Here is a 25704-nt window from a genome sequence, read left to right on the forward strand (position 1 = left end):
CATCGAAGCCGTCAGTGCTATGAATGGTGTTATAAATGGCGTGTTTTGGAAGTTTTTGTTGAAACTTCTCCAAATCCCTCCAGAGGCGTGCACGTCGCGGAGAAGGCACACGGAAGGTCATAGTCAAGTCATCATAAGTACCAGAGGTGATTGGTTGACCTGTCGTGACTTACTCTGGAGGTTTGGCGCTAATAGATGCCGTTTTTTGTTGTCGTCAGTCAGAAAGTTGATGCCTTGACGGTATTGTCGTCTCCTTTACCACCAAAGAACGAAGAATGGGCTTCCAGGAAGAATCTGCTTGAAAAAGACGTTCCAGATGCTATAATCTCGGACATATGGTTATTCCGGCGCCGAGTATAAATAAACTTAAAACACACACACTTTTGTTGAAAACAAAACAAAAAAAAACAACAACACATTTTCTGTAGTAATTTTTCAAGTGTTGTAAAATGAATAAGAAATTCCTCTTATGCCGCCGATTATTTTTAGAACACAAACATAAAAGTTCTTTTTTTTATTTTTCAAATAAACATTAATCACTTCAGCACGCGCAAATATCGTTTTCAAATTAAAGTTTCGTAAGATATGTTAATGACTTCCCGATGCTCGACTGTAAATATGCGGTTTTTTTTTTTTTTTTTTTTTTTTTTTTTTTTTTTTTTATTTAAAGCTTCTTATTCTTTAATATTTTTTATGTATCTCATAATCTGTATTGAAAATTTGAATTTTATTACACATGGACTATCAAATTATGATGTATGCCCAAGAATTGAATAAACTTTCTAATTACACAATACGGGGTCATACTGATCTTTGCGTCTTTCTCTGAAATAATTATTTCCTTGTTAAAACATATTTGACCACATATTTCTGTCAATTAACTGTTCACTTTACTTCCGATTTTTGTTGTACGGAAACACATGTTTCTATTTGTTTTTTCTTATCAATTCGAATCTATAATCAGTTTCATGGGATCACCACCGGGTAAACGACTACTAGGTACATTGGTCATGTTTTTTACCCCAAATATTTGAATGTTTCTATTGGGATTAAAATGAGCATAGTTAACTAAACAACTGGTTGTATAAATCCCTGACCTGTCTAATTCTAATTATGAGATTAGTGAATATATAAGACTTTCACTACAAAATATTCCTAAACAAAAGAGCACATATTTAAATTTATTCCTATACAAATAAAAGATCAGAGTAGGGATCTGTCAATTGCCAAAGATACTTTTATGTTAAAAGTTTGATTAATGAATTATGTAAGATGAAAATATAAGTATTGCTTTTTTATTTTGCTAATGTAAAATGTAATATTGTGCTGGAATTTTGTCGGAGGGTCCTTAGGGGTTTTGTAGTTAAATAGTTTTTTTTTCGGCGATAATGGTTCAAGAATATAATGTTTTCAAAACTATATGTTCATCACCATCAGTGATTTTTCAGTTAAATGTATGCAAAATATTTACTAACAGCTATATGATATAGCGGTTTATGAGCGTTTTCCGCGTACAGCCTCCTGGGGTGTACTAATAAGTTAGTTTTCCTTAGTTATCACGCAAGCATGACCCATGTCTCTGATGTAAGCGACAGTTTACAATTATTTGTCTTTAAAAAATATAAAGGACTATTAATGGTTTATAACAACAAATGAACATGCATGATATTGAGAATACGGTGTTGCAACGTTCTAGTTAATGACCCGTCATAAGCAGTTGGTCGCTGCGTAGTAATTGGAAAATTGTTATCAAAAAATAATAAAGAATATTTGCCACTAAATTAAAGCATTTACTTATAAATTTTCATTTATGCTTTTTGTTGTTAAAAACATATTGATAAAGTTAATATTTTTGAAGGGTTTTCATACCAGAACTATTTCTTACAGACGTACGTATGTCTAAACCTGATTACCGCGGCAGTATGACGTCACGGAGTAGTGATTTAAAAAAAAATCAAGAATTTTCAGAGAATTATTATCTTTACAAATTGCAGATATGAAATTAAAGAATGAAAATATTTTCATATTGTAAATGTCTGTGATGAGTGATGAGTCAGCTTAGAAAAAATCAAGGTACTATTTTTTGACCTGATTACCGCGGCAGTAAGATTTGACGGACGGTTATTAACATTGGGTCGGCATAGCCTCCCCAAAAATGACAGTAACATGTGAATTTCTTTGATGTTGTTGTGGCATTTGTATAAATTATAATACATTTGTAAATATAAAAAATATCATTTTCATATTAAATTTTGCGCAGGCAAATCGTAATTTCTGACTTAATTTTCAGGTCATACTTAATGAAAATAATTAATTGAACATTTTATCAGGTTGTTTTCGTAAACGTGCTTTGATAATCATAATATTGTTTTGTCTTTCAGTGAATATCAGAGATTCTGAAATAATGATAATTCAACAACTGTCGAAAGTTCAGAGGAAGATGAAATTATTAAGAAGAAAAGAAGAAGAAAAACACACAAGATTTTGTGACAGGTATATTTCAAAATATTACATTGATCACGAAGCCATTTTTATCAAAATCAATGGATATTTAGGTACATGAAACTACATGGTTTAAACTAAAGTAAAAAAAAATAAGCCTCTTTTGTTAAAGTAGTTGGAGAGTTTTGTCAGAATTTCATTTAATTGTAATATGTAAAAGTGATTTATTTCTTGCAATTGTAAGTGATTAATTGATTTATTTTTAAATTTCAGATAGTGTGAATGATGGTATCCCAGAATGGAGACGGTAAAGGTTCAGATTATGATATGCTTATACTTTAAAGTATGCCCGATACTGGAGGTGGACGAATGAAGAATGCTAATTAAGATATATGAACATTGCTATTTGTAGTAATATCAAATTATTCACAATATTGTTCCATTTAACATTCAGATAAAAAGTACAAAGAAAAATAAACAATCAGTGAGTTGGATAGATGATTGGGAAATCCCTACATCAGAGTGATCGGTTCAGTCGGAAAGAAGCCTTGGTGATATAAGTAAAACATGCATGAATGTTAACCATAAAAAATGTCAGTGTTAATGTTTATGAAGAATTTTGTATATCTAAAACATGATCATTTAATACATGAAGCGCTATTTACGTACATACTGTCAAGTTTAATAGTTTCAAAATGCATTATGTTAATGTTACATTTGTTAATAATACCACATTTATTGTTTTGTACATGTGATTCGTGTTGAGAATAAATTGTTAAAATTATCAAGAATGCTTATTTGTTTACCCTACTAATGAGCTTAAAATTAAAAAAAATCATATTCCAAAAAGTTTGAAATGAGGTTAAATCATGGTCAGATAAGGTTGGATTATGGTCAGATAATGGTCAGAAAAGGTTGGATTATGGTCAGATAATGGTCAGAAAAGGTTGGATTATGGTCAGATATTGGTCACAAAAGGTTGGATTATGTCCAAATAATGGTCAGAAAAGGTTGGATTATGGTCAGATAAGGTTGGATAAGGGTCATTTTATGACGTTGTATAGACGTCGGATTCTGAAGTCTAAAAAACTTTCAAATCCAACCTTCTGACAACGTTTACCCAACGTCAGGGTCTAACGTCAGTACAACGTTGGTACAGCGTCTTTTGTTTGCTGGGATGCGGTGTTATGGGATATTAAAACTATTGCTCTTTCTTTTTTAGTAATACACATACTAAATAAAACCGAGAGTCTAAAATTGTCAACTATTTGTTTTCTTTTTAATTGCTTTCAAGGGATCTCCTTTTTAAGACATGCTGTGTGCTGTTCAAAGTATTATTAATGATAGAAACATGAAAAAACTATATATGTTATAAATGTTCAAAGAAAGAAATGTGAATATTTTTCTTACCTTCATTTGACTATTTGTTAGCTCTGTAAGGAAGTCTCTGTTTACGCGAAACTTACGCTTTGCAGGTCTGTTAAATCGAAGTATGTCTTTCTCGACAGGAATTTCAACATTGTACCCATTTTCAACTTAAACATAAGATATAAAAATAATAAATATACTATTATATGAAAAAAAGTTTAGATACCAATATTAATCAAGAACAAACAAGAAATTATGAACTGCCTGTCTAATGACACGAGAACGAAATATTTCTTTACTGACAATTTAGTAAGTCAATGAAATTCCCTGTTACACAAACTAATTGTGATTTACCATTATTTTTAAGTGATAAAAATATGTTTTATTTATGTTACAATGCATATTTTGAATACAAGAAACAAATTACGGAATCAGAAACATCCGTGTAATTTGTTAGATCTGAAATGCTTTTTTTGAACAATTATTGTGTCCGGTATCCAGCTGGGTGACTTACTGGTCTTTTTTTAGTCAAAAGTCATGTTCAGTTGATGGAGCTATCCCTTGTTTAACTTTTCATACTATTTTGTTTCATTTGTTAACTATCATTATCAAATGATATTTCTCATTGCTAAAAAATATAACATATCAAAATGAATTAATGACATAGAAGAAAAGGTTTTGAAACTGAGGTTACTAATTATCTATATAGCTCCCCCAAGTATACAAGTAACAGTTGCCTATGATTATAATTCCGTTGATCCAGGTCGTAAAAATTAAAAAAAGCGAAACAATAATTTAAAAGAGGCTTTGGTATGGATATACCAAAGTAAAAAAGACAGTATCGTGGTGTTTTAATTTCAATAAGTAGTAGTTTTTTTTTATATAAGAAATCATATTCAAACTTACATCTGGCTATAACGTTCGTTGAATTCTAGTGGGAAAACATAACTCTACTCAAATCTGCAAATTAAAATTAAACCACATGCATTATAAAAAAGATAAACATATCAAAATTGAAAAACAAGCGCAGTCAACGCCCCTACGCCTTCTTCAAAACCAATTAAATCAAAGCAAAAATTCAAGCGTTTAATCAAAAGTGCTGCATATTCGAAAAATTTTAAAACTTCAGCCGATGTATTTTATAGTGATCATTTTTTGTGATCATAGAAAAACCTTTAAATTTTTCAGATGGTCATTGAATTTTTTTAAAAAATGTTAAAAAAATTTAAGATAAAAAAATAAAAAAAAAAAAAAAGAAATCAAATTTTTTTTAAAAAATCCCGATGTTAAAAAAACAAACTTATCAAATTTTTTAAAAAAGATCGACCCAAAAGCCCAAAGCTTATCCTTTTAAATTTAAAAAAGGGAAAACCCTTTTTAAAAATAAAGGGATATTTAGTAAAAAAACCTTTTCCCCAAACTCCCTTTTAAACCCGGGTTCTGCATTTTTTCTGGGTATCCCAAACTGCATCGACCACATCGTGCATTTTAAAAAACGTTAAAAAAAGAAAAAAAAAGAGAAATGTTTCCCTTTGGGCCCCAAAAAACTTTTAAAGAAAAAACTGGAACTTAAACAAGGAATTTTCCCCCCCTTTCCCAATGATTTCGGGGCAAAGCAAAAACTTTTGTTTGAAAAAAAAACGCTACAAAAAACCCTTTGTCGTTTGCTAAAAGCCCCCCGGGACAAGGGAAAAATACCCAAATTTTTTTCTGGAAAAAACTTTTCCCCTCCCCCGGGCCTTTTAATTGAAAATTTTAAAATTGGGCCCCACAACCCAGGGTAACCCCAAATCAAAATAAAAATCAACAAACATTTCAAGTGGAAAAAAGTTCCTTTCAGTATAAAAGAAATATTTTTTTTTCAACCCTGTTCACGGATTTGTCCCTCCAAAGGGAGCTACGAAAATAGAAATAAAAACTTTTTTTCCCCCCGTTGGTTTAAATTTCAGGCTTGAATGTTTAAATTTTTCCCATTCAGTTCGTTATTTGGAAAACCCCCCCATTTTTTCTCTTATTCCCCCCAAATGTGAGTTTATTCATTCCCCATAAATTTGTATTCAATTTAAAAAGTTCTATACAAAAAATTTAAAAAAATTTTTTAAAAAAATTAAAACAAAAACAAAATAATTTTAATATATATATTATATATATATATATTATACATATAATATATATATATATATATATATATATATATATATATATATATATATATATATATATATATATATATATATATATATATATATATATATAAATATATATATATATATCCGATATTATATATCTTAATGAAATGAAATTCTATTAGAAATCAAGGCAGGATTCAGAAAAATTACTCAACATTTGACCATGTCTTTTACACTCACTTCTCTAATTGAAATACTAATATCACAAAAAGAAAATAGATTGTATCTTCATTGATTTTGCACAGGCGTTTGATTCTTTATGGCGTGTAGGACTTTTGGCAAAAAATCTTGAATATGATATAAATGGCAAGTTCTTCCGACTGATAAAAAATTTGTACCAAAAAATGCTTAAAATCGTGCATCTCCCTAAAATGGTGAAAACAGTAAAAATTTCTTTTTAATGTTAAGGGGGGGGTCCCTCACATTTACTGACAGTCCCTTTTTTTTAAACGACCCAGAAAAAATAACATTTTAAACCTTATTAAAATTTTAAAAAGATGTAAACACTCTTTTTTTTTTAAAAAAGTTACTTAAAAACGGGGAAAGCAAAAAAAGCTAAAGTAAAAATTTTTTCAAATTTTTTTTAAAAACGGGTTAAAAAAATGAAGGAATCAAAATAATATTTTTCTCCGTAAAAAGGTAAAAACCCGTTATAGGGGTCTGTACACCAATACCGTATTTAATGGTTTATTTTTTTCCATTTGTTTTTGTTTTTGTTTTTATAAAAAATTATAATCTTTTTTTTTTTTCTTTTTGTAATTAAATCAAACTGGGACTTCATTAATAATAAAATTTAAACCCTATGGTCATTTTTTTCTATTTTTTTAAATTTGGTCAAACCTTTTTTTTTGAAATTTTCTAATTGTTTTTTTAACCCGTCCCCGAGTTTACACTTTTTTTTCCCATAATGAATAATAGGTTTATTCTCTTTTTAAATAAATATTTTACGCTTGTCTGTCAAATATGCCCTATATAGATGTAGTTTATCAAGTTTGTATACAAGCAATATTAAAAATCCTTTTCCAAGTATAATACAATAACTATGCAAATTCTTACTTAATTGATGTTTACATGGTTTCTACTTCTGTGAAGACATGTGAAGTTAATCAGGTTCCTGACACTTCTCAGTCTATAAGTGCTTAAATCTGATACTTTAAATGATCCCAAATGGTGAATACTTCCCAAGATGCCACGAAAAACTTTTAAAATATCTCCATCTTTTGTAATATTTAAAATAATAAAATTCGTTGATAATCATTTATTAATTTATTTATCTTACTTAACACATTTTACGCTTAAAAAAAAGGGAAAGAAATTTTCAAAAACCTTTTGGGTATAGGGGCGTTATCCCATGGGGTGAAGCAACAAACAAACAAAATAAAAAACCCGGGTTTTTTTTTTTAAATAAATATATAAAAATAATTTTAAAAAAAGGGTTGATTTGTGTTTTAAAATTCCCCAAAAAACTAAATTTTTAAAAATTTTAGATTATTAAATAAAAATCCAAAAATGGAAAAATTCCCCGACAATAATTTTTTAGTCCCTTTTCCAAAAAAAACAAAAACTAAACCCCAAATTAAACAAACAACTGTCCAAAAGTGACCCTCACAAGGGATTTTTTTTTTATCATTCGCTGTATGCCACAAAAGCTTGTTTTTCATGGGGGTTAGGGTTTAAAAAATAAAGTTTATGTTCTTGTGTTGTAAAACGCTAGGTTTTCAGACAAAATGTAAATGCGCAGAAACATGTAAAAGAAAACGAAAAAATTGGAAAAAACCCAGGTCCGTACTTTTTGATTTTTTTTCTTTATATTGAAAATGGAAACCAAATGTTAACATTTTGTGCATTTCCATTCATTGGAAATAACTCGTAGTAATACATTCATAATCCGAAAATTATGTTTGAAATTGTTATCTTTATTTAAATAAATAAATACATTTTTCAGAAGCTTACCGCTTGGATAATAGGTTTAATATATACAATTTATTCTCTTAATACAAGTTATATGGTAATTTATGACAAAAAGTGCAAAATTTGCCTTAAATTGACAATAATTTAACTATTGTTTTTAGAATTTAATATTTCAAAGGGATGTTTTTTAAAATGATACTTATCGTTGTTTTTTAAAAAAGGTTATTATGTGCTGAAACAAAAAGAAATGAAAAATTTTATGCTGCCAATTTTTGGACGGCCGTTAAGGGCTTTTAAAAAATCTGGACAGGGTTTTAAAAAAAGGGTTTAAAAATTGTATAAATATTACTGAATTTAGATTAAAAAACCCGGGTTTTGTCAAAATAGAAAGATGTAGCAGGGGTTTCCCCGTTTCTAAAATTTAATTTTTTTAAAGAAAAATGATGATGACTTTGAGAAACAGACTACCAAAAGGTTTTCCAAATTTTAAATTTTTCAGACATTGAAAGGAAAAAACCCGTGTTAACCCAAAGAAAATCGTTTTTTTGTTTTCCAAAAGGGGTTTTAAATTTCTATCTTTAAAGGGTTTACAATTTTTGTTCGTTAAAAAGGTTTCCTAACAAAAAAAAAGTAAAATTTTATGGGAAAAAATTTGGGAAAAGACATTTTGTTTTTGGGTTTCTTTTTAAAAAAATGAATCTTTCTTTGATACTCTAAAACGATTGTATGCTACATATTTAATCAACGAATCTAAAAAACACTTACCGGCATATTTATTTAGCAAATTTACAAGCATGTATCATTTTACATCACAATATATATGGATTGAAAATCAAGCGTAACACTTATATGAATTCCTTTCTATAAACCTATTAAATGCCTGTGCAAATTAATGCTGAGGTAGTGCGGATGCAAAAAGAGCAGAGCATACATGCAAAATCAGATACGATGTGAATTCATGTATCTCGCTGGTTTTTTTATATATTCTTTATTTATTTATTTTTTTTGTTTGCTTTATTTTTCATTTTGTTTTGCTTTTTCTTTGGTTACCATTGGAAATCTCGCTGCTACTTTTGTTCCCGTGATTAAAAAAGAGCAATTAAGTTTATAATTATTAGTGGTTACATGTATTTATATTTTTATTTTCCTTTGAAATAATCAAAAACTAGAAAGGGGCCCCACATTCCCTCCCTTGGGTAAATTTAAAAAAACTGTATCGTTTTAAAATTATTTAAAAAATTTTATAATTTGTAGTTTCATAAAAAAACAAGTAATCCAAACCCGAAAATAAAAAAAAATTTTTTTAAGTTTTAAATTTTCCAAAAACTTAAAAAATGTTAATAAAAGCGAAATTTTTTCAGTTTAAAAGAACAGTTTTTTGTCTTACAAAAAAACCTTCGTCTGCTTTTAATACCAAAACTGAAAAATGAAAAAAAACCCGCTTAAAACCAAATTAAAAGAGAAAAACAACCGAATTTTAAAAAGTTTAAAAAAGTAAAGGGTTTTAAAAAAATAAAAATTATTTTGGGATATTGGAACTGGGCACTAAAATTTTCAGAAATATTTTTTTTTTGGGAAACTGATTTAAAAAATTCCCCAAAATCCTAAAAATGAAAAGAGATCCTACTTGTAATTTTCTAATAAACTAAATGGGTATTAGAAAATGCATGTTTAAACCTATTAAATCACAGCGGGGATCTTTTATTAATGTTCTCTTATATCATTTGTGTTTATAAAAATAGCAGAGGGAACTATTTTTGTGTTAAACTCATTTCAGATATGATTAAAAGAATATGAAAACCAATTGATTGTATTTGTTCTTTATATTTTTCAATTTACAAAATTTGTCACAGTTTTTTTTCATATCCTTTAAGTAGCAGTTATGTGTCGTAAAATATAGCAAAATAGTAATTCACTATGACTATACAATTGCTTAGAGAGAAAAAGAAGCAAATTAAGATTGTGCATCTATATGGCAAATGGGTATTTTTTGGAAACTGTAACAAGAAATTAAAAAAGAAAGTTTTTGAGAAATAAAAATGATAGCATTTCTGAGGCATAATGGGCCTGTTATGAGCTGGGAAACATTTTTATGAAAAATAATTTTTATGCCCTTTTTTTCCTTTGGTTATTTAAAAAGATAAAGCTGGTTACATGCTTAAAAAACTACTTGTACAGACCAATTTTCAAAAATTTTTAAAATTTTTTTTTTAAAGCACATTTTTAATTTTTTTTTTACCCGTCCCAAAAAGCCGTTGAAAACCCCTACTTCCCTGGAAAAGGAAAAAAAAAACAAATAAATAGTTCACAAAGAAAAATTTTCGTGTAAAAAACACCAAAACTCAAAAAAAACCAAAAATGCAGCTGAAAAGAGTCGAAAAGTCAATGGCTTATTAAAAAAAGAAAGGTTTTTCCAAAAATTACTATCCGGAGTAAAAAAGTTGTCGTTAAAAGCCCTATATTTCTCAGAAACGAATAGATTTTTTTAATCCTTGGAATGCAAACATGAGCTTTATACCGTTTAAATAATGGTTTTAGAGCATTTATGGTGCTTAATTGTTGCCTTAAGAGAAATGGTGCTTAATGTTATTTTTGTCATAAAATAAGCAAATCTGAACAGTAGTATTTTGACTACCATACAAAATATCAAACGACTATAATTGTTCTAATTGACAAAAGGATGGCTCAGGTAATTGGCTAATGAGTAACTTTTTTAAAACTATAAATGTACACAAAAAATATTTTGAGCAATACATAAATTAAAGTATGTTGGGCATAATCAGCCTATTACTATATCTCAATGCATGAAATTATGTTGTTGTTGTTGTTCTTTGCTTTGAACTGCTACCTTATATGACAGGGACTTTGGGGTTTTTCAAAGTGAAAGGGAAACTTTTCCACTAAAACTTACGGAAAAGTCGGTTGTTCAACTTTTAGGTGCCCGGTTTTGTGCCTGGAAAAAAATGCACAAAAGGGCACCTTTAGGTCTTTCCCCCAACCCGAAAAGTTTGGAACGGGCGCGATATGACCTATACTGTGTTTGATGTGAAGGGAAAAAAACCCCAAAACAAAAAAAAGGGTAAACCCTTTTATTTAGTAAAATTTAAAAAAAGGATATGTCCCCGTATCTTTTTTTAAATGAAAACAATATATATTAAGGAGAAAATGTTTTTAACGGAAAAGTGTATAAATCCCGAAGGATTTGACCATGCTTGTTAAAAATTTAGAATGCGTTAAAAATAGCAAAGCCCTTTTAAAAAACCCCGAAAAAATTTTAAAAATTGTTTTGGTTTAACTCCCGGAAATTGTTTTCAAAAAACCCTTTCCGTTAAATGTCAAAAAACAAAAGTGGAGGGAGTATTCCAAACTTTTAAAAAGGATAAAAGTTTGTAAAATAAACTTCTGGAAACCTGAACAAAGCAAATTTATATACAGGGGTCTTCTTGGTTTTTGGGAAAACATGGGGAAATGGGGTTTGAAAAAATTTATAAAAACTTAAAAGGGAGATACTTTAAAAAAATTTCTTTCGAAAAAAAAAAATTAACAAAAATTTTTGAAGAAAGGGGGAAAAGGAGGACGGGGCTAAAGCTGAAGTTATTGGGAATCCTGTTTGAGAAACATTTTTGGGATTTAGTAAAATATGGAAAAACGAAAAAAAAAAAAGAAATTTTAAAATTTCGAAATTTTCAGGTCCCGGAAAATTTTTATTTGTTCCGTGCTTCATGGTCTTTTTAATCGGTCATGTGGGCCCAAAGTATTTAACCCTTCAAAAAATAAGTTTAAAAAGTAATGAAAAAGAAAATACATATATATAATACATGTACATCTGTTTTTTTATATTGAAATTATTGGAGTGACAATTTTGACATCTAATGTATTTAAAACATAACATTTCGAGTTAATTTAAATAAATTGATAAATAATCTCTATTAAGCTTGCTTTTTATCTTAAGTATTATTTTCTTGATACAAAGCCTAGATCTGTAATCATCGCAATGCAGCATTTCTTGATAATAATAATATTACCTTAAATACTAAAAGAATTAATTAGCGTAAAATTTATGAGAAAAGAAATTAACAATGGAATAAATATTTACTTCAAACTATTCTAAGTGAAAATATCTGGAAAAACGTGATCAAAATAAAAAGATAAACAGGAAACATTAAAGAACTCTTTATGGCAAAAGTGAAAGTAACAGGTTAAAAATTTTGAGTGAATGTAATATCAATAAAGTGAAAAAATTAAAGGGTTTTTTAAGGAAACACCCTATTTGGGTTTAAAACAGTTTTTTTACATATAATAAAACAAAAAACAATTGTGATACAACAACATTATAAACGGGTTTAAAAAAGGAATCAAAGACTTGTGTGTTTTCTTTTCACCCTTTAGTTTTTTTTCTGCGATCTATTTTCAGGACAATGGCTCGAGGTTTTCCCTTCACTAAAAAGTTTGGAAAAAAACATCATATGGCCTTCAAAGAACCGGTTGAACTTTTAAACGAATCAACATGCCTTTACAAATGCTTTATATACAAATAAATGTGCATACACAATGTTATCAAATGATCTCTATTAATAATATAGATTATAATTATATAACACATGATGTCTTTCAATACGACAAGCTTGATATGTATTTTAACGGAAACAGGTGACATGGGGTGCGTTGTTGTTTGATATTGCAACTTTTATTGTTTAGATTCTTAAAAAATACATACTAAAAGTATACTTGTTCCTCAGAAATTGAGATATCATACATATGATCAAAACAAAAACTCTATTCTGGTAACTTTACAACGGTATCTAACACTGATAAATGAAAGATAATTCTTGCATCTACCAGGGAAACACTGGGCTGCATCGATGTGAATTGATCCATTATAGTAATTGTATACCACTCGTTGTAAACAACGTTTAGATGTACCGTGCCCGTTATTTTTTAGCCTTTTATTTCATATATATGAACTATATTTGAATAAAAGCGATGTTTTAATTTCACTAGTGTTATGACGTCTTTGTAAGTATATTTGTCTGTCACGCCTGTCTTTTCGAACAAATTCTAGCCGAAACCATTATTATAGACGCAGTGTCAAATGATGTTTGTTCTTTCGACAAGTGAGAGACATCGTTCTATTCTTTGACAGAGACATTCCTTTCCTTTTCTAAGGGTATGTCGGTTCTGTGATGCATCAGGCAGGTCGTCGTTATTTAAGGTCATGACTTTTGATATTTCGGCAGTATGAATTTCAATCATATTCAAAGCGTATTCCTGAAAATAGAAAAATATTTATTTAGAGTATAAGAGTTTAATAAATGCTTTAAATAAACATCGGATAAAAAATAGTTGAAACGTGTATTTTCCTTTAACTGAATCTAATACATGCTTAACATTATAAAATAACTGCATAAAAGAAAATCGCCCTCTGCATATAATAGTGTACTTTAAATTTCATACTGCAATTTACAAATACAGGGAATCTTCTCGCACAATAGACATAATACCAACCTTTGGGGTGATGTTTATGTCTGCAAGTAAATGGTGTCGGCGTTCTTGGATAAAGTATTCCAAATAGTCCTGTAAATAAAGCAAAGTGATTATAAATCAAAGCACTGAAAGTACTGTTGGAAGGAAATTTTCATAGAAATTCCCAATGCGTGTGAATTAAAAACAAAGGAATATGTGCTTCAATCAACAGCTTGCTGATTTGATGACGTAAAATGTGACGTCATTGTTTCCGTTTTTGCACTACTCATGTTCAGTGGGCTGATAACTAGTTCTTGGCCCAGGGCCTCAAACCCATAAGTTGTGACACTCATAATCAGTTGAAATCATAGGCAATTCTGTTACTAATATAGTAATAAGTGAATTAATAGATAATACTACTGCATTATGAACACAAAGAACCACTCAGTTTGACCTAAATCGGCCATGACTTATATAACTACTTCATAAGAATTCAAGACCATGCCATAAGCATTATTTAATCATAGTTAATGAAGAGACTTTTTATTTTAAACTCAAGGACAAGAAAAGCTCATCATGTGCTTACATTTGTAAGTTCAAACATAACTAATTGTGTTTTAGTATGAAATTGATGTACATGCTGTTAAAGTCATAGCAAAACAAAGAACAATGATTTTAAAATAAACTTTTATTGTCAAAACTTGCATAAAAGTAAAAATATATGTGATATAAAAAATAAATGATTAAATATATGGAGATAATGAAATTTAGTTTGTCAGATAAAATGTGTAAAAGGAACTCCACTGAGGTTTTTTGACATGATGAGACTGAAATTTATTTTTCTAGATTAATGTACCACTTGATGTATGTTTTGACCACTAATCTTTGAGAAAAATTTCAGATCATTTGCGCACTTCCTTTTTCAAGAATAATTATTCAAATTGTAAAAAATTGACCCAAAATGAAAGCATTTAAACACATTTCACGCAGATCAGGCTGAGAAAAGCATAAAAAATTGATTTTCAATTTATTTCAAAGTATATTTCTTCACTATGTGTGCATATATTTCTGTATCAAGTGCCCCGGCTCATTTCTGTAGAAATTCAAATGTTATGTTTTAGGCTTTTAAACCTCAATGGACTAAGTCCCTTTAAATTATTGGTACATATTGACGTGACACAAGTTATAATAATCTGAATGAAAGAAGCTTTAATGCAAACGGCCAGTAATATAGGAGGTGCTGTTTTAAGGATTTTTTACATACAAGACTTACATTATACAACAAAATATAGTCAAAAGTAGAAATGTGCCCATAGGACTTGAATGCCTGCGTTAAGAACAATGCTTATATTGAGTGGGTAATCAAAATATGTACATAATTAGACAAGCCCACTGGCAGCATCTATCAAGCCTGTTGCCATTATTCAGAACTGAACCTTAAAGCTTCAGATTGGGGAGAAAGATGTATACGTAAGTGAACATTTGTGATAAATGTTTTGTAAATCCAGCCATGTATATAGAAATATACTCTCATGTTTTAAGTTATTATTTGACTTTTGATCCAAAGTAGTGACCTTGATTTACAGACACCTGATTTTTCATACTACTCCAACTCACTAAAGACTGTTAAATTTTGTCCAGAACTATATGAAAAATCTTTATAGATTTCAAAAGCATTCAAATATTATCAGTTATAAATCAATTTTTTGCATATGATTTGGTAAGAAAGGCATAATGTTGTATAAATTTTTGTGGAATGTAACTGAAATCATAATTGACCTGTGTTTTGATATATTGTTGAATATACCAGTTATAAATTGAATCCTTAAAAGGTGTACAAATCTTATTGGTTGGAAACTGAAATTTCAGTGGAAATTTCACATACTGACCGGACTGACAGACAGGGTAACACTTAATGCCCTGTCACCATTCTTTAAATTGCATGGGCATATAAACATAGAACAGGTTAGCTTACAAGAGCATTTCTGTTTTCATATTTTACTAGGTAAAGTACAAAGAAATGATATTTTTATAATTTTATGAGCCATCACATCAAACTGTGATCAATGTAATATGAAGTATGGGAAAATAAGTAACAAGAAGTGCATGTTTAACTAAAACAGAATGTATGATTCAGAGGAACACTGTAAAAATAAAGTAAATAATGTTAAAAAAAAAAACAACAACAAAAAAACATAAAAAAAGTTGACCATCATTTGGACTTTCATGAGTTGGCCATGCTAATCTTAAAATAAGAACATAAATAAAATACAACATTATACAAAAGGTAGTACAAAAAATACAATGATCAAAAGTTTGAAAGTGAACACTTGTTGGTAAAATAAACAAGAATTTGTAACAGAAATACCAACATCCCCCGCCTCAGGGAAGTTTTATATGAAGCAAAATATTGTGCTATTTCAAAAGATTGAGGCAGGGATCTAAGGATTTTCAGTCCAAAATTATGATCAATGCTAGATCTGCAAATGCAACAATAAATTTATTAAAGAAATAAAATGAAATACTGAATTTCAAAATGTATCATGTTAAGCTTTGCAGGGATTTTTTTGGCTTATTTTATAGCCGTTATTGGGACATATTCCCAATTGAAAATAGTATATTATTTTCCCAATCCAAAGGAAAATATTCCCAATTGAAAGTTACAAAAATATAAATATTGAATAAAGAATTCTAAAATCTTTGAAAATAAGGGCTTCTTTACTGTAACAGTGTTTAAATGTTTGAAGAAGCCATCCTAGGCAGTGATTGCTTGCATACATTTAATCACTGCAAACTTTCAGTCATGCATTTTTTCCCAATTTTAACAAAATATCGCTGAAATTCCCAGTTGCATGGGTATGGCACTATGGGTTATGTTCCCAAAATCCTGGAAAAAATCCATGCTTTGACCTCTTAGTGTGACCTTGACCTTGGAGGTAGGGGTGCAGGTGTTGTGCATGACATATCATCTTATCATTGTGACTACTTGTGCCAAGTATTTTCCAAATCCCTTCATCTATGAAGAAGTTATGGACGGGGCATAAAATATACCATATAACAGACTTTGTTACCTTTATACCTCTAAGTGTGACCTTGACCTTGGAGGCAGGGGTGCAGGTGTTGTAACTGACATATCGTCTTATTATTGTGACTATTTGTGCCAAGTTATTTTAAAATCCCTTGAACTATGAAGAAGTTCTACATTAGACACAATATATACCCTTTAAAAAAACAATGTTAATTTTTTACCTCGAAATGTGACCCTGACCTTGGAGGTAGGGATGCAGGTGATGCGCATGACACATTGTCTTATTATAGTGAATATTTGTGCCAAGTTTTTTCAAAATCCTTTGATATACAAAAAAGTTATGGACCTGACAAAAAAATACCCTATAACAGGCTATGTTAATCTTAGACCTCCAAGTGTGACCTTGACCTTGTAGGTTGGTGACCGATTGTTGCGCATGACACATCATCTCATTGTTGTGAACAAATGTGCCAAGTATGTACAAAATCCCTTCAAAGATAAGAAAGGTATAGACTGGACACGAGATATACCCTCAAATGGACAATGTTGACCTTGAATGAGCAAGTGTGACCTTGACCCTGAAGGTAGGGGTCTGGTTGTTGCACATCATCGTCTTATTATAACAAACATTTGTGCCAAGTTATTTCAAATTCCTTCAATAAATGACAAAGTTATCGACCGGACACGAAATATACCCTGTAACAGGCTGTGCTAATATTTGACCTCCAAGTGTGACCTTGACCTTGGAGGCAGGTGACCTGTTGTTGAGCATGACACATCTTCTCATTATTGTGAGCAATTGTGGCAAGTATTTACAAAATCCCTTTAGAGATAGGAAAGTTATAGACCGGACACGAGATATACTTTCAAATAGACAATGTTGACCTTGAATGAGCAAGTGCGACCTTGACCCTGGAGGTAGGGGTCTGGTTGTTGACATGACTCATTGTCTTATTATAACAATCATTTGTGCCAAGTTATTTCAAATTCCTTCAATAAAAGCTTGAAGTTGATAAAGATTTGTTCATACATATTTCAACAAGAGGGCCATGTATATATAGGCCCCTGGAGCGGGGCCAGTTTAAACCCCAGGGCTTTTATTTGACCAAACTTGTAAGACACCCGTTAGAAGATGTTTCATGATGTTAAGTTTTTACTACACACATATAATGTAAAACAAAGACCTCTGCACCACCCCCCACCCCGGCATGGCCAATTTTTATACAAGGGCTTAAATTTGAACAAACTTGGTTGACACCATAAGATGTTTCATGCTAAACATCTAGGCTCTAGTTCATTGGGTTTTTTAAAAGAAGATTTTTTAAGTTTTTACTTTACACAAATAGTTAGAAACAATGAAACCCCTGGGGCAGGGCCAGTTTTGACCCCAGGGCTTTTATTTGAACAAACCTTGTACACACTTACCAGAAGATGTTTCATGCTTAATATCTAAACTCTAGCTATTTTGGTTTTTTCAAAGAAGATTTTTAAGTTTTTACTATATGCATATAGGGAAATTCAATGACCCCTGGGGAGGGGCCAATTTTGACCCCCAGGGCTTTTATTTGAACAAACTTGGTAGACACTCACTAGAAGATGTTTCATACCTTTAAAAGAAGATACTTTGTCTAAGCTCTAGCTCTTTGGGTTCTTTAAAAGAAGATACTTTAAGTTTTTTTCTTTTGGTTGCCATGGCAACCAGCGTTCTATGAACAATATTTAGAGGTGACCACCAAAGAAACATTCCTGTGAAGTTTGGATGAAATTGGCTTAGTGGTTTATGAGGAGATGTCATTTTAAGTAAAAGTTTACGGAAGGACGCCAGACGAAAAGCGATCAAAAAAGCTCACCCTGTCACTTTGTGACAGGTGAGCTAAAAATAGTTAAGTGATCTTATTTTCCTGGTGAAAACTGGTGGCTCAATAAAGTTCTATACATATGAGCCGCGCCATGACAAAACCAACATAATGGGTTTGCGACCAGCATTGATCTAGACCAGCCTGCGCATCCACGCAGTCTGATCAGGATCCATGCTGTTTGCTTACAAACTCTATTACAAGTAGAAAAACTGATGGCGAACAGCATGGATCCTGATCAGACTACGCGGAGGCACAGGCGGGTTCGGATCCATGCTGGTCGCAAACCTACTATGTTGGTTTTGTCATGACGCGGCTCATATTATGATATTTCAAATATTGGAAAGTTATCTCTAGTTCTTGGTGAAAGACTGGTGACTAGTTTTCTCTTCAATGTCATTTCTTTTTCTAATTAGATTAAGTCATGGGCTTCATGAGGCTTTCGACATCACATCTAAGAACTCTTTATCCAACATTGCAAAGGGCAGGCAGTCTCCTGGTATTCCAATTTCTTTTAAGTTTTATAAAACCACAATATTTCTATTTCTTTAGTGTTTCCGACATGAAGACACATCTACATGTATCTTTCATTATCACTCCTGCTTTTACTGTTCTATCATATAAGCGCCTCTGTTTCCTGAAATATTTGTTTAGAAAAAGTTAATTGCAAAGTTAAAATTCCACTTGTAAACCCTTGCCGAGCTCGAACTTACAGCAGTGAAAGGCTTAAAGGTTTAAAGTCAAGAAACTAAACCAATCAGTCACAGACACCCCAAGTATTTTATCTATTTGCTAAGCAGCAATTTTTTCAAAATTATTTAAATTCATAAATGTGAGTGATTCTGATAAGCTATAGACAGCTAAGTGATGATAAGATGATCATATATGTCAGATAAGTCGGAGTGCTAACACTGCTTACTGTGAATATTCAATATTTTAATGTGAATTGTCCTGAGGTAAAAAGGAAAAGAAAGCTGAATTCCTAAATACATGTTACATGTCACAATTATTGTTCTTGCTATTAATTTTGTTCCTAATTTCTTGTAAAAGATATTTAAATACACTGTAATTCTTTTTTATAAATTTGGCTTTTTGTGACAATAGTCTATCCAGTGACCGAAGCTCACCGACTTAAAATAAACTGTCCTGTGTCAGCCTTTAAACAAATCAAGAAAAAAAAAGCTATTAGAATATAATAATTAAGAAATATCATATACAAATACTTCTAAATAATCATGTACCTCTTCCTTAAAAGCCCATGCTATTGAAAGAAACATTTTTTCCATTTGTTCACTTCAAGGTTAGTCAGATTTACAGTCTCACATTTTAGCCTTTATCTCTCGTGATTTCATTGTCATTGACCCTAAAGCATCCTTAAAATCGATATCCTGCTGTTCACATTCATAAATCTGACATGTAGGCCGAACTTCTGAAACATAAAATATAATTATTATTAGATATACATATAGTATCCCAATAATTATGTTAGTTGATATCAAATCAATAATTTAAGCAGTGTTCGAAATTAGCAGTAGTCCGAGAGCCCGACTACTAAATTTCTCCTCGGGCTATCAACTTTTCACAGTAACAAGCCCGACCAGGCTAGTGTATTTTCAGAGGCAATATAAACAACTGTTTTGAACAAATGAATCGTGCTAGTGAAATGTCTTTTGGGCAAGTGAATATTCCAATCTAGTAGTCCGACCAGCCTAGTCGATTCAAATCCTAATTTCTTACACTAGCTGTTTAAGAAACAATTTGTTCAAAATTGTCCAAGCATAAAGATTTTTATAGTATACTATAGTAATTATAGTGTATATACAGTATGTATTAAATGTCTTTACTATCTACTATACTGTCCTGAAATTTCAAGAAAACAACTATCTTTAAAATCCATTTTCTCAGAAGTTGCAAAACCAAGTAAATGAAATTGCTCTGGGTTTGTATTATTCTGTACAACTTCTGATCACAAAAGAATCAAGGACATTTATGAGTGAGTCAGGTCCTATCCTGAAAGATTGTTGTTCAAGTTTGAAGACAATCCATTCAAAAATAACAAAGTTATAGCCACTAATAGCAAAAATCAAGAAGATTTAGACATATACCTTGAATGTTAATATGGTGGTCAAGCTAATTTAGTTTAGTCTGGTCTATTTGAAGGGTTGTTGTGGCCAAGTATGAAGACAATACACCAAGATCTGAAAAAAGTTATGAACAAGGTTAAAGTTTGATGACAGCAATGGGAAAGCCGTCATGACTTACAATATATTTAATAATTTTGGCCCTAATGCAAACTGAAAATTCTAGCCTATAAACACTGTTGAGACTAGCTGTTCAGCATTTTTTCAATAATAAATAAATGCAATGATAAAGTCGGTAACTTGCAAGTCTTCTAACATTTTTACAAAGAATGAACATATATATATTTTCTCCTAATCTTAAAGATTATTTATCTTAAAGATAATTTCAAACAATATGTTATTAACTAAACAATCTATATCCTAATATATGGTTTTAATAGAGGGCCGAGTTGACCTGTCCCGAGTTGGTATAGGGCCGAGTTTACCTGTAAATTCAATAATGTAAACAATCCTTGACCTAATTTCGTTTGTCTAACAAATTAACATCTGCAAACACAAAACGATTTCGAACAAAGAAATAAAAGCATTTCCACAAACCTTTGCGATGTTATTCATCAGCAAATCTATGTCTTGGATGGAGAAATCTCAAAAACACGAACGTTATTCTGTCGATGGTCCGAACAATGGCGGGTGTGCCCTACTTATTAGTCAACACCAAGTTTTACCAAATTGCATCCGTTAATTCCAGAATACTTTTGAAAGACTTGTATTGTAATCTTGTTTTTTATTATTTATATAATATATTTTTGTTTCAAACGCTTTGACTCTAAGCTATGATAGTTTGCGAACCATTTTTTGCGAAAATAGTACAGTACAGAACGCCTTTTTAAGGCCACAAAGCCCACATAGTTTCCTCTTGAGTTATCGACGTAAAAAAATCAGCGGTGGCATAAAATGCTATTCAATAAATTGCTAAATATATACAATAAATACTTTCATTTCCCTTCGGTTGACTTATATATGTGAACTTTTCAGCATCTCTGCTACAAAATTACACCTTATTTATATTCAATTTATTGTACATAGGTACATGGACACAAACTTTTCTTTGGCCTAATGCGTAATAATACTGATGTTTTTTTTTCCGTACACGTTTAAGATTATGTTCCATTGATGTAAGCTAACATTGAATATCATCATTTCAAGTTTTTTTGAACATCAGCTTTTTCTTCAAGTCATCCACGTTTGAAAGTATGCATATAGTTCTGCTGCACTACTTTCTTGGTCGCATTAACTACTTATTTTCTATTGAGCTTAAACAGAATTCAATTAGGTGTTGTTCGTTCTTTTTCAATATAGGCAGACCGATAATATAGAAAGGAAATTTTTTTTTGAAAAAATTTCCTTCCAAAAATCATTCAAACATTTTCCCTATACTCCCAGATATAAATGACCAGAACTTTCAATTCATAAAAAACTGGTTAAAACTTTTATCTGGCATGGGATAAATGGGCAGCTGCCTATTGAGAATAAAATCCGGATCACTAAAGAGACACTAATACATAAGCACATATGAATTTGGACGGAATTCTGTACTTTTCTTTTGTCTCACTATAAATCAGTCTCAGATATAAATGTCTAGAATTTTCAATTCATAAAAGATGGTTAAAAACTTTTATCTGGCTTGATCAGTGTCTAATTTAAAATAAGATAGAGACACTAAATATACACATGTGTGTTTGGACTGAATTCTGTACTTTTCTTTTGTCTCACTAGAGCTGGAACTTCGTCCTTGATATAACTCGAACACAATGTAATCTTTATTAATGGTTGGATGACATTTTCGCCGATTGTTTTTATTTTATTTGACATAGTCTTTGTAGTAAATTCATATTTGGACGTACACATTATACAAAACTATTGATGCGAACTTTATACTTTAAGTTAAGCAAGCATCCCTGTAAATTTGGGCTCATATTTCAAAATCTATTTTGCATACAGTCAACATTTACCTGACATTTGCTAAAATTGTACCTGACCACTTGAAGCTAGTTAACCAGGTTAAGGATTGTAAGTGATAATGTTTGGGTATACGTACAGGTTTTCCTATTTCAGGGTACCCGTTTTGCCTTTTCAAGCTGCCACACACAAAGAAAACATTTTATAAAATGTTTAATAGTATCAAATGATAACTTCCCTTTCCTCTTAACCAAATATAATGTTTTGATTGTTATATCTTACACTGTCTGCCGGTACAGACCGGAATATCTAGCTCGAGGAGAACATTTTCTTGCATATCAGACATGATTATGTACCGTTTACACCGGTGCTAGAAAACCCTGTCTTCCACCCCACATGTAAGACAAGTCGCCTGCTTTAAATGACGTCATTGCTGCGTGCTTCTTATGAATGAATTGCATTCTTAGGATGACGTCACTTAACCATTATGAATGAAGTTGTAAGTTCATACGCTACTATAAGAAAAAAGTGCGTAATGAGAATAGCAGTTTTTGTAGTTTCTGTTCTGAAAATAATTGATATGTAATATGCAAGAAAAAGAATCAAACCCCGGCTGTCAGTGCAGACGGGAAATTCTAGCTCTCGGGTAACTTTAAAGCGAAACTCGGCAGAGCCTCGTTACCGCCGTAAACAATCATCCTCGAGCTAGATATTCCGGTCTGTACCGGCAGCCGGTGTAAGATTCATATAAAATATAACATTTCCAGTAAATTACAGCGTCTGGTCTCTTTCAGGAACTAGAAAAGTCGAATCATCATCAGCCGTATGAGACGTTGTATTTTGGGACATAAAAAAACAATTGTGAATTTCTACAAATATTTGTTCATGACTTGTAAATCATTGAACGCAAATTTTTAACCTTTCATTCTCTGTAATCATTGAGTAAGAATAACATAAAAAAGATCAACAAGGAAAGGCGGCGTTCAATGAAGACATACACTTCTGTCATGCGCCGACGCATCATTATAAAAATCAGCTGTTCTTAACAAAAATATTGATAAAATCTGACATCACATTCCAGTAAGGATACGCTTGGTTGGCGGTTTTTTCGACCCGAGAAAACAATGATGACGTCATTATCGATGCATCTCCTTAAAAACTGGCTGCATATTTTCATCTGGAGGTCTATGTCTAACTATTAAAAAATATTTATTTTATGCTTTTCAGTGGATTACTGATTTATCCGTGAAAATTATATTTGATAATTTCACAGTGAAAATTATCAAAATATAATTTCACTTTTTTCAATGACAAAACTACTTTTTTAAGATTTTCCCCATGTGGTACCTCAATTTTATTTTTACTGACAATTCTGACAATATCAGGCTGTTAAAAAAAATAGCAAAGCTGAAATAGATAAATAACTTAAATGTCAAAAGTAATAAAGAGAGAAAACTTACTTCTATTCCTTCAAATTCCAATCACAAAATTTCGTCTCTAAATTTTTTTGTTTCGTTTTTACAGTCTGAAAAATACATTCCTTCCCCATGCTTAACTGCTTTTGATGACATTTGGGCATATTAAAGTATCCTACGAGCAATAACTGCCGTATGCTTTATGGAAAATTGAAAAGCATTGACAGCCATCACTCGTAAAATAAGTAAAATAACCCAGCGTTCCTTACAATGCCTTAGCAAGCTTCCAAGTTTTCCATTTTCCTAGCTCCTTTTCTGAATGTTTTCATTTCTGTCAACACTTATTTTTTGTCTGTTACAATCCTCAAATAAGTTTTCTTTCTTTTAAAAAGGTGTATGACTAACAAGTCCAAATTATATCCTTCTGAATCTTACATAATTATTTTCCTCCCATGAAATATACAACTTTAAAAAATGGCTGCCGCTTACATTTTACAAAGCCAGGTCTAATATAAATTCGCAGTAAGTAACAGAAATATAGATGGATGGTTGGACTTTTTCTCCTACAAGATTTGTTTGTTTTTATTATTAAAACAAGCGATCATTCATATTTTTTTAATAAAATGAATAAATATCACCGTCATTTAACCTTGATTGGCGGACTTATTTCTCAGCTCAAGACTTCTTGTTTTTAATGAGAAATTCCCTCTGAATGGGGCTCTCAATGGGGGAAACAGATTTTAATATTAACGTTAAAATTATGGAAATTTCGTTTTAACTTGTTTTAAAGCATAAAATAAAAAGAAAATTTGTCTGTTTGTTGTGTAAGATGTAATTTTATTTCATCTCGTGAACTTTAAAAACAGTATTCTCACTCGTGGCTACGCCACTCGTGAGAATACTGTTTTTAAAGCCCACTCGATGAAATAAAATTTCATCTTACACACAAACAAACAAATATCCTCTATATATTACATAACCATTTTTAAAATAATACGATTCATTTTTCTTTTTAGATGCATTTATAAATATATTAGGAAAGCAGTGCAAAACTATTTTGTTCTTTAAACAATTTCTTTATTTGTGAAATTTGCATTTGAGAGTCAATTAAAACAACTGTTCAAATATAATTACTAAGTCTTATAAAATTGAAAATAATTAAGATAAACTAATCATAAAGACAACAATCAACTGAATTCAATTTTAAGTTAAAGATGTGATCTACATTATTAATTTAAAAAATGTAGGTCTTTGATATATCCGAGTGGTTCAGGTCTCTTGCTCCTCACCACTGGGTTTTCTTAATGGTCAGAACCTCAGATGGCTTAATACAAACATCATATCGAGTCAGCAATTGAAGGTGTTTTTACACAGGTATCCGCCAGAGAATAAAATAATTATGAAAATAGTTTTGTACTTCTATCAGAAAATCAGGAAGCTATGGTTCATCGGAAAATCTGGAAGTTAAAAATCAATTGGAAAATCTCAAGGTTTAGACTGTAATCAAAGATGTAAACAAATTCTACCTTTTCTCGGTGGTAATATCTTGGAACAGCCAAAACCAATATAACCAGAATTATTGGATACAAATTAGGAACACCTCCCTCTAACATCATCATTAGCAACGCTACAAAAGGTAGATCCAAATCAGGCCGGTCTCTAGTTGAACTTGCTACCAGTACAATGAAAAAAATCAATGCGCTCATTAATAAAAGCATTAGTAAAGATAAAACACTTCCCCAGCAACATATATTTCTTTTCTTCAAGAAGTCGTAGGTCTTCATTACAGGATCACCATTTACTAATTGTACAACATCATGTAAAAGCACTTCAGAAACCTATAATGAGATGTGCAGTTTTGATCAATTGAGAATTAGTGTCAATTCCGAACATGATATTTGTATACATTTTGTAACAATATAAAAGCATATGTCAAAGTTTATTTATCTTTAATGACCATTGATCATTCTAGTTATTAATCTTTATCTGTTT

General features: G+C 30.8%; 2 protein-coding genes and 1 long non-coding RNA gene across 9 annotated transcripts in view; 1 reads left to right on the forward strand and 2 right to left on the reverse strand.

The window, feature by feature from the left end:
- Window positions 1–25704, forward strand: part of LOC132736556 (uncharacterized) — a 65972-nt gene that overhangs the window by 20704 nt on the left and 19564 nt on the right. The gene's annotated exons all lie outside the window — the stretch shown is intronic.
- LOC132736552 (uncharacterized) overlaps window positions 1–25704 on the reverse strand; it is a 52241-nt gene that overhangs the window by 8173 nt on the left and 18364 nt on the right. For 2 of the 7 annotated variants that reach the window (XM_060723702.1, XM_060723697.1), the window contains exon 3: window positions 3853–3977. In XM_060723702.1, the coding sequence (XP_060579685.1) occupies window positions 3853–3977 (125 nt within the window). Of the gene's footprint in view, window positions 1–3852; window positions 3978–12418; window positions 13179–13415; window positions 13485–22350; window positions 22387–23387; window positions 23493–25238; window positions 25551–25704 lie in introns of those variants that run through there. The other 5 variants (XM_060723698.1, XM_060723695.1, XM_060723701.1 and 2 more) reach the window with 5 other exon arrangements.
- Window positions 14047–21132, reverse strand: LOC132736551 (uncharacterized). Its single transcript, XR_009626593.1, has 4 exons — window positions 20936–21132; window positions 20363–20455; window positions 19499–19686; window positions 14047–18894 (listed from the first exon to the last, which is right to left on the reverse strand). It is a non-coding gene; the product is annotated as an uncharacterized LOC132736551 (long non-coding RNA).

The sequence above is a fragment of the Ruditapes philippinarum genome, unplaced genomic scaffold, assembly GCF_026571515.1.
Source record: "Ruditapes philippinarum isolate M1 unplaced genomic scaffold, ASM2657151v2 ctg2657_1_1_1_1, whole genome shotgun sequence".
Classification (NCBI taxonomy): Eukaryota; Metazoa; Mollusca; class Bivalvia; order Venerida; family Veneridae; genus Ruditapes; species Ruditapes philippinarum.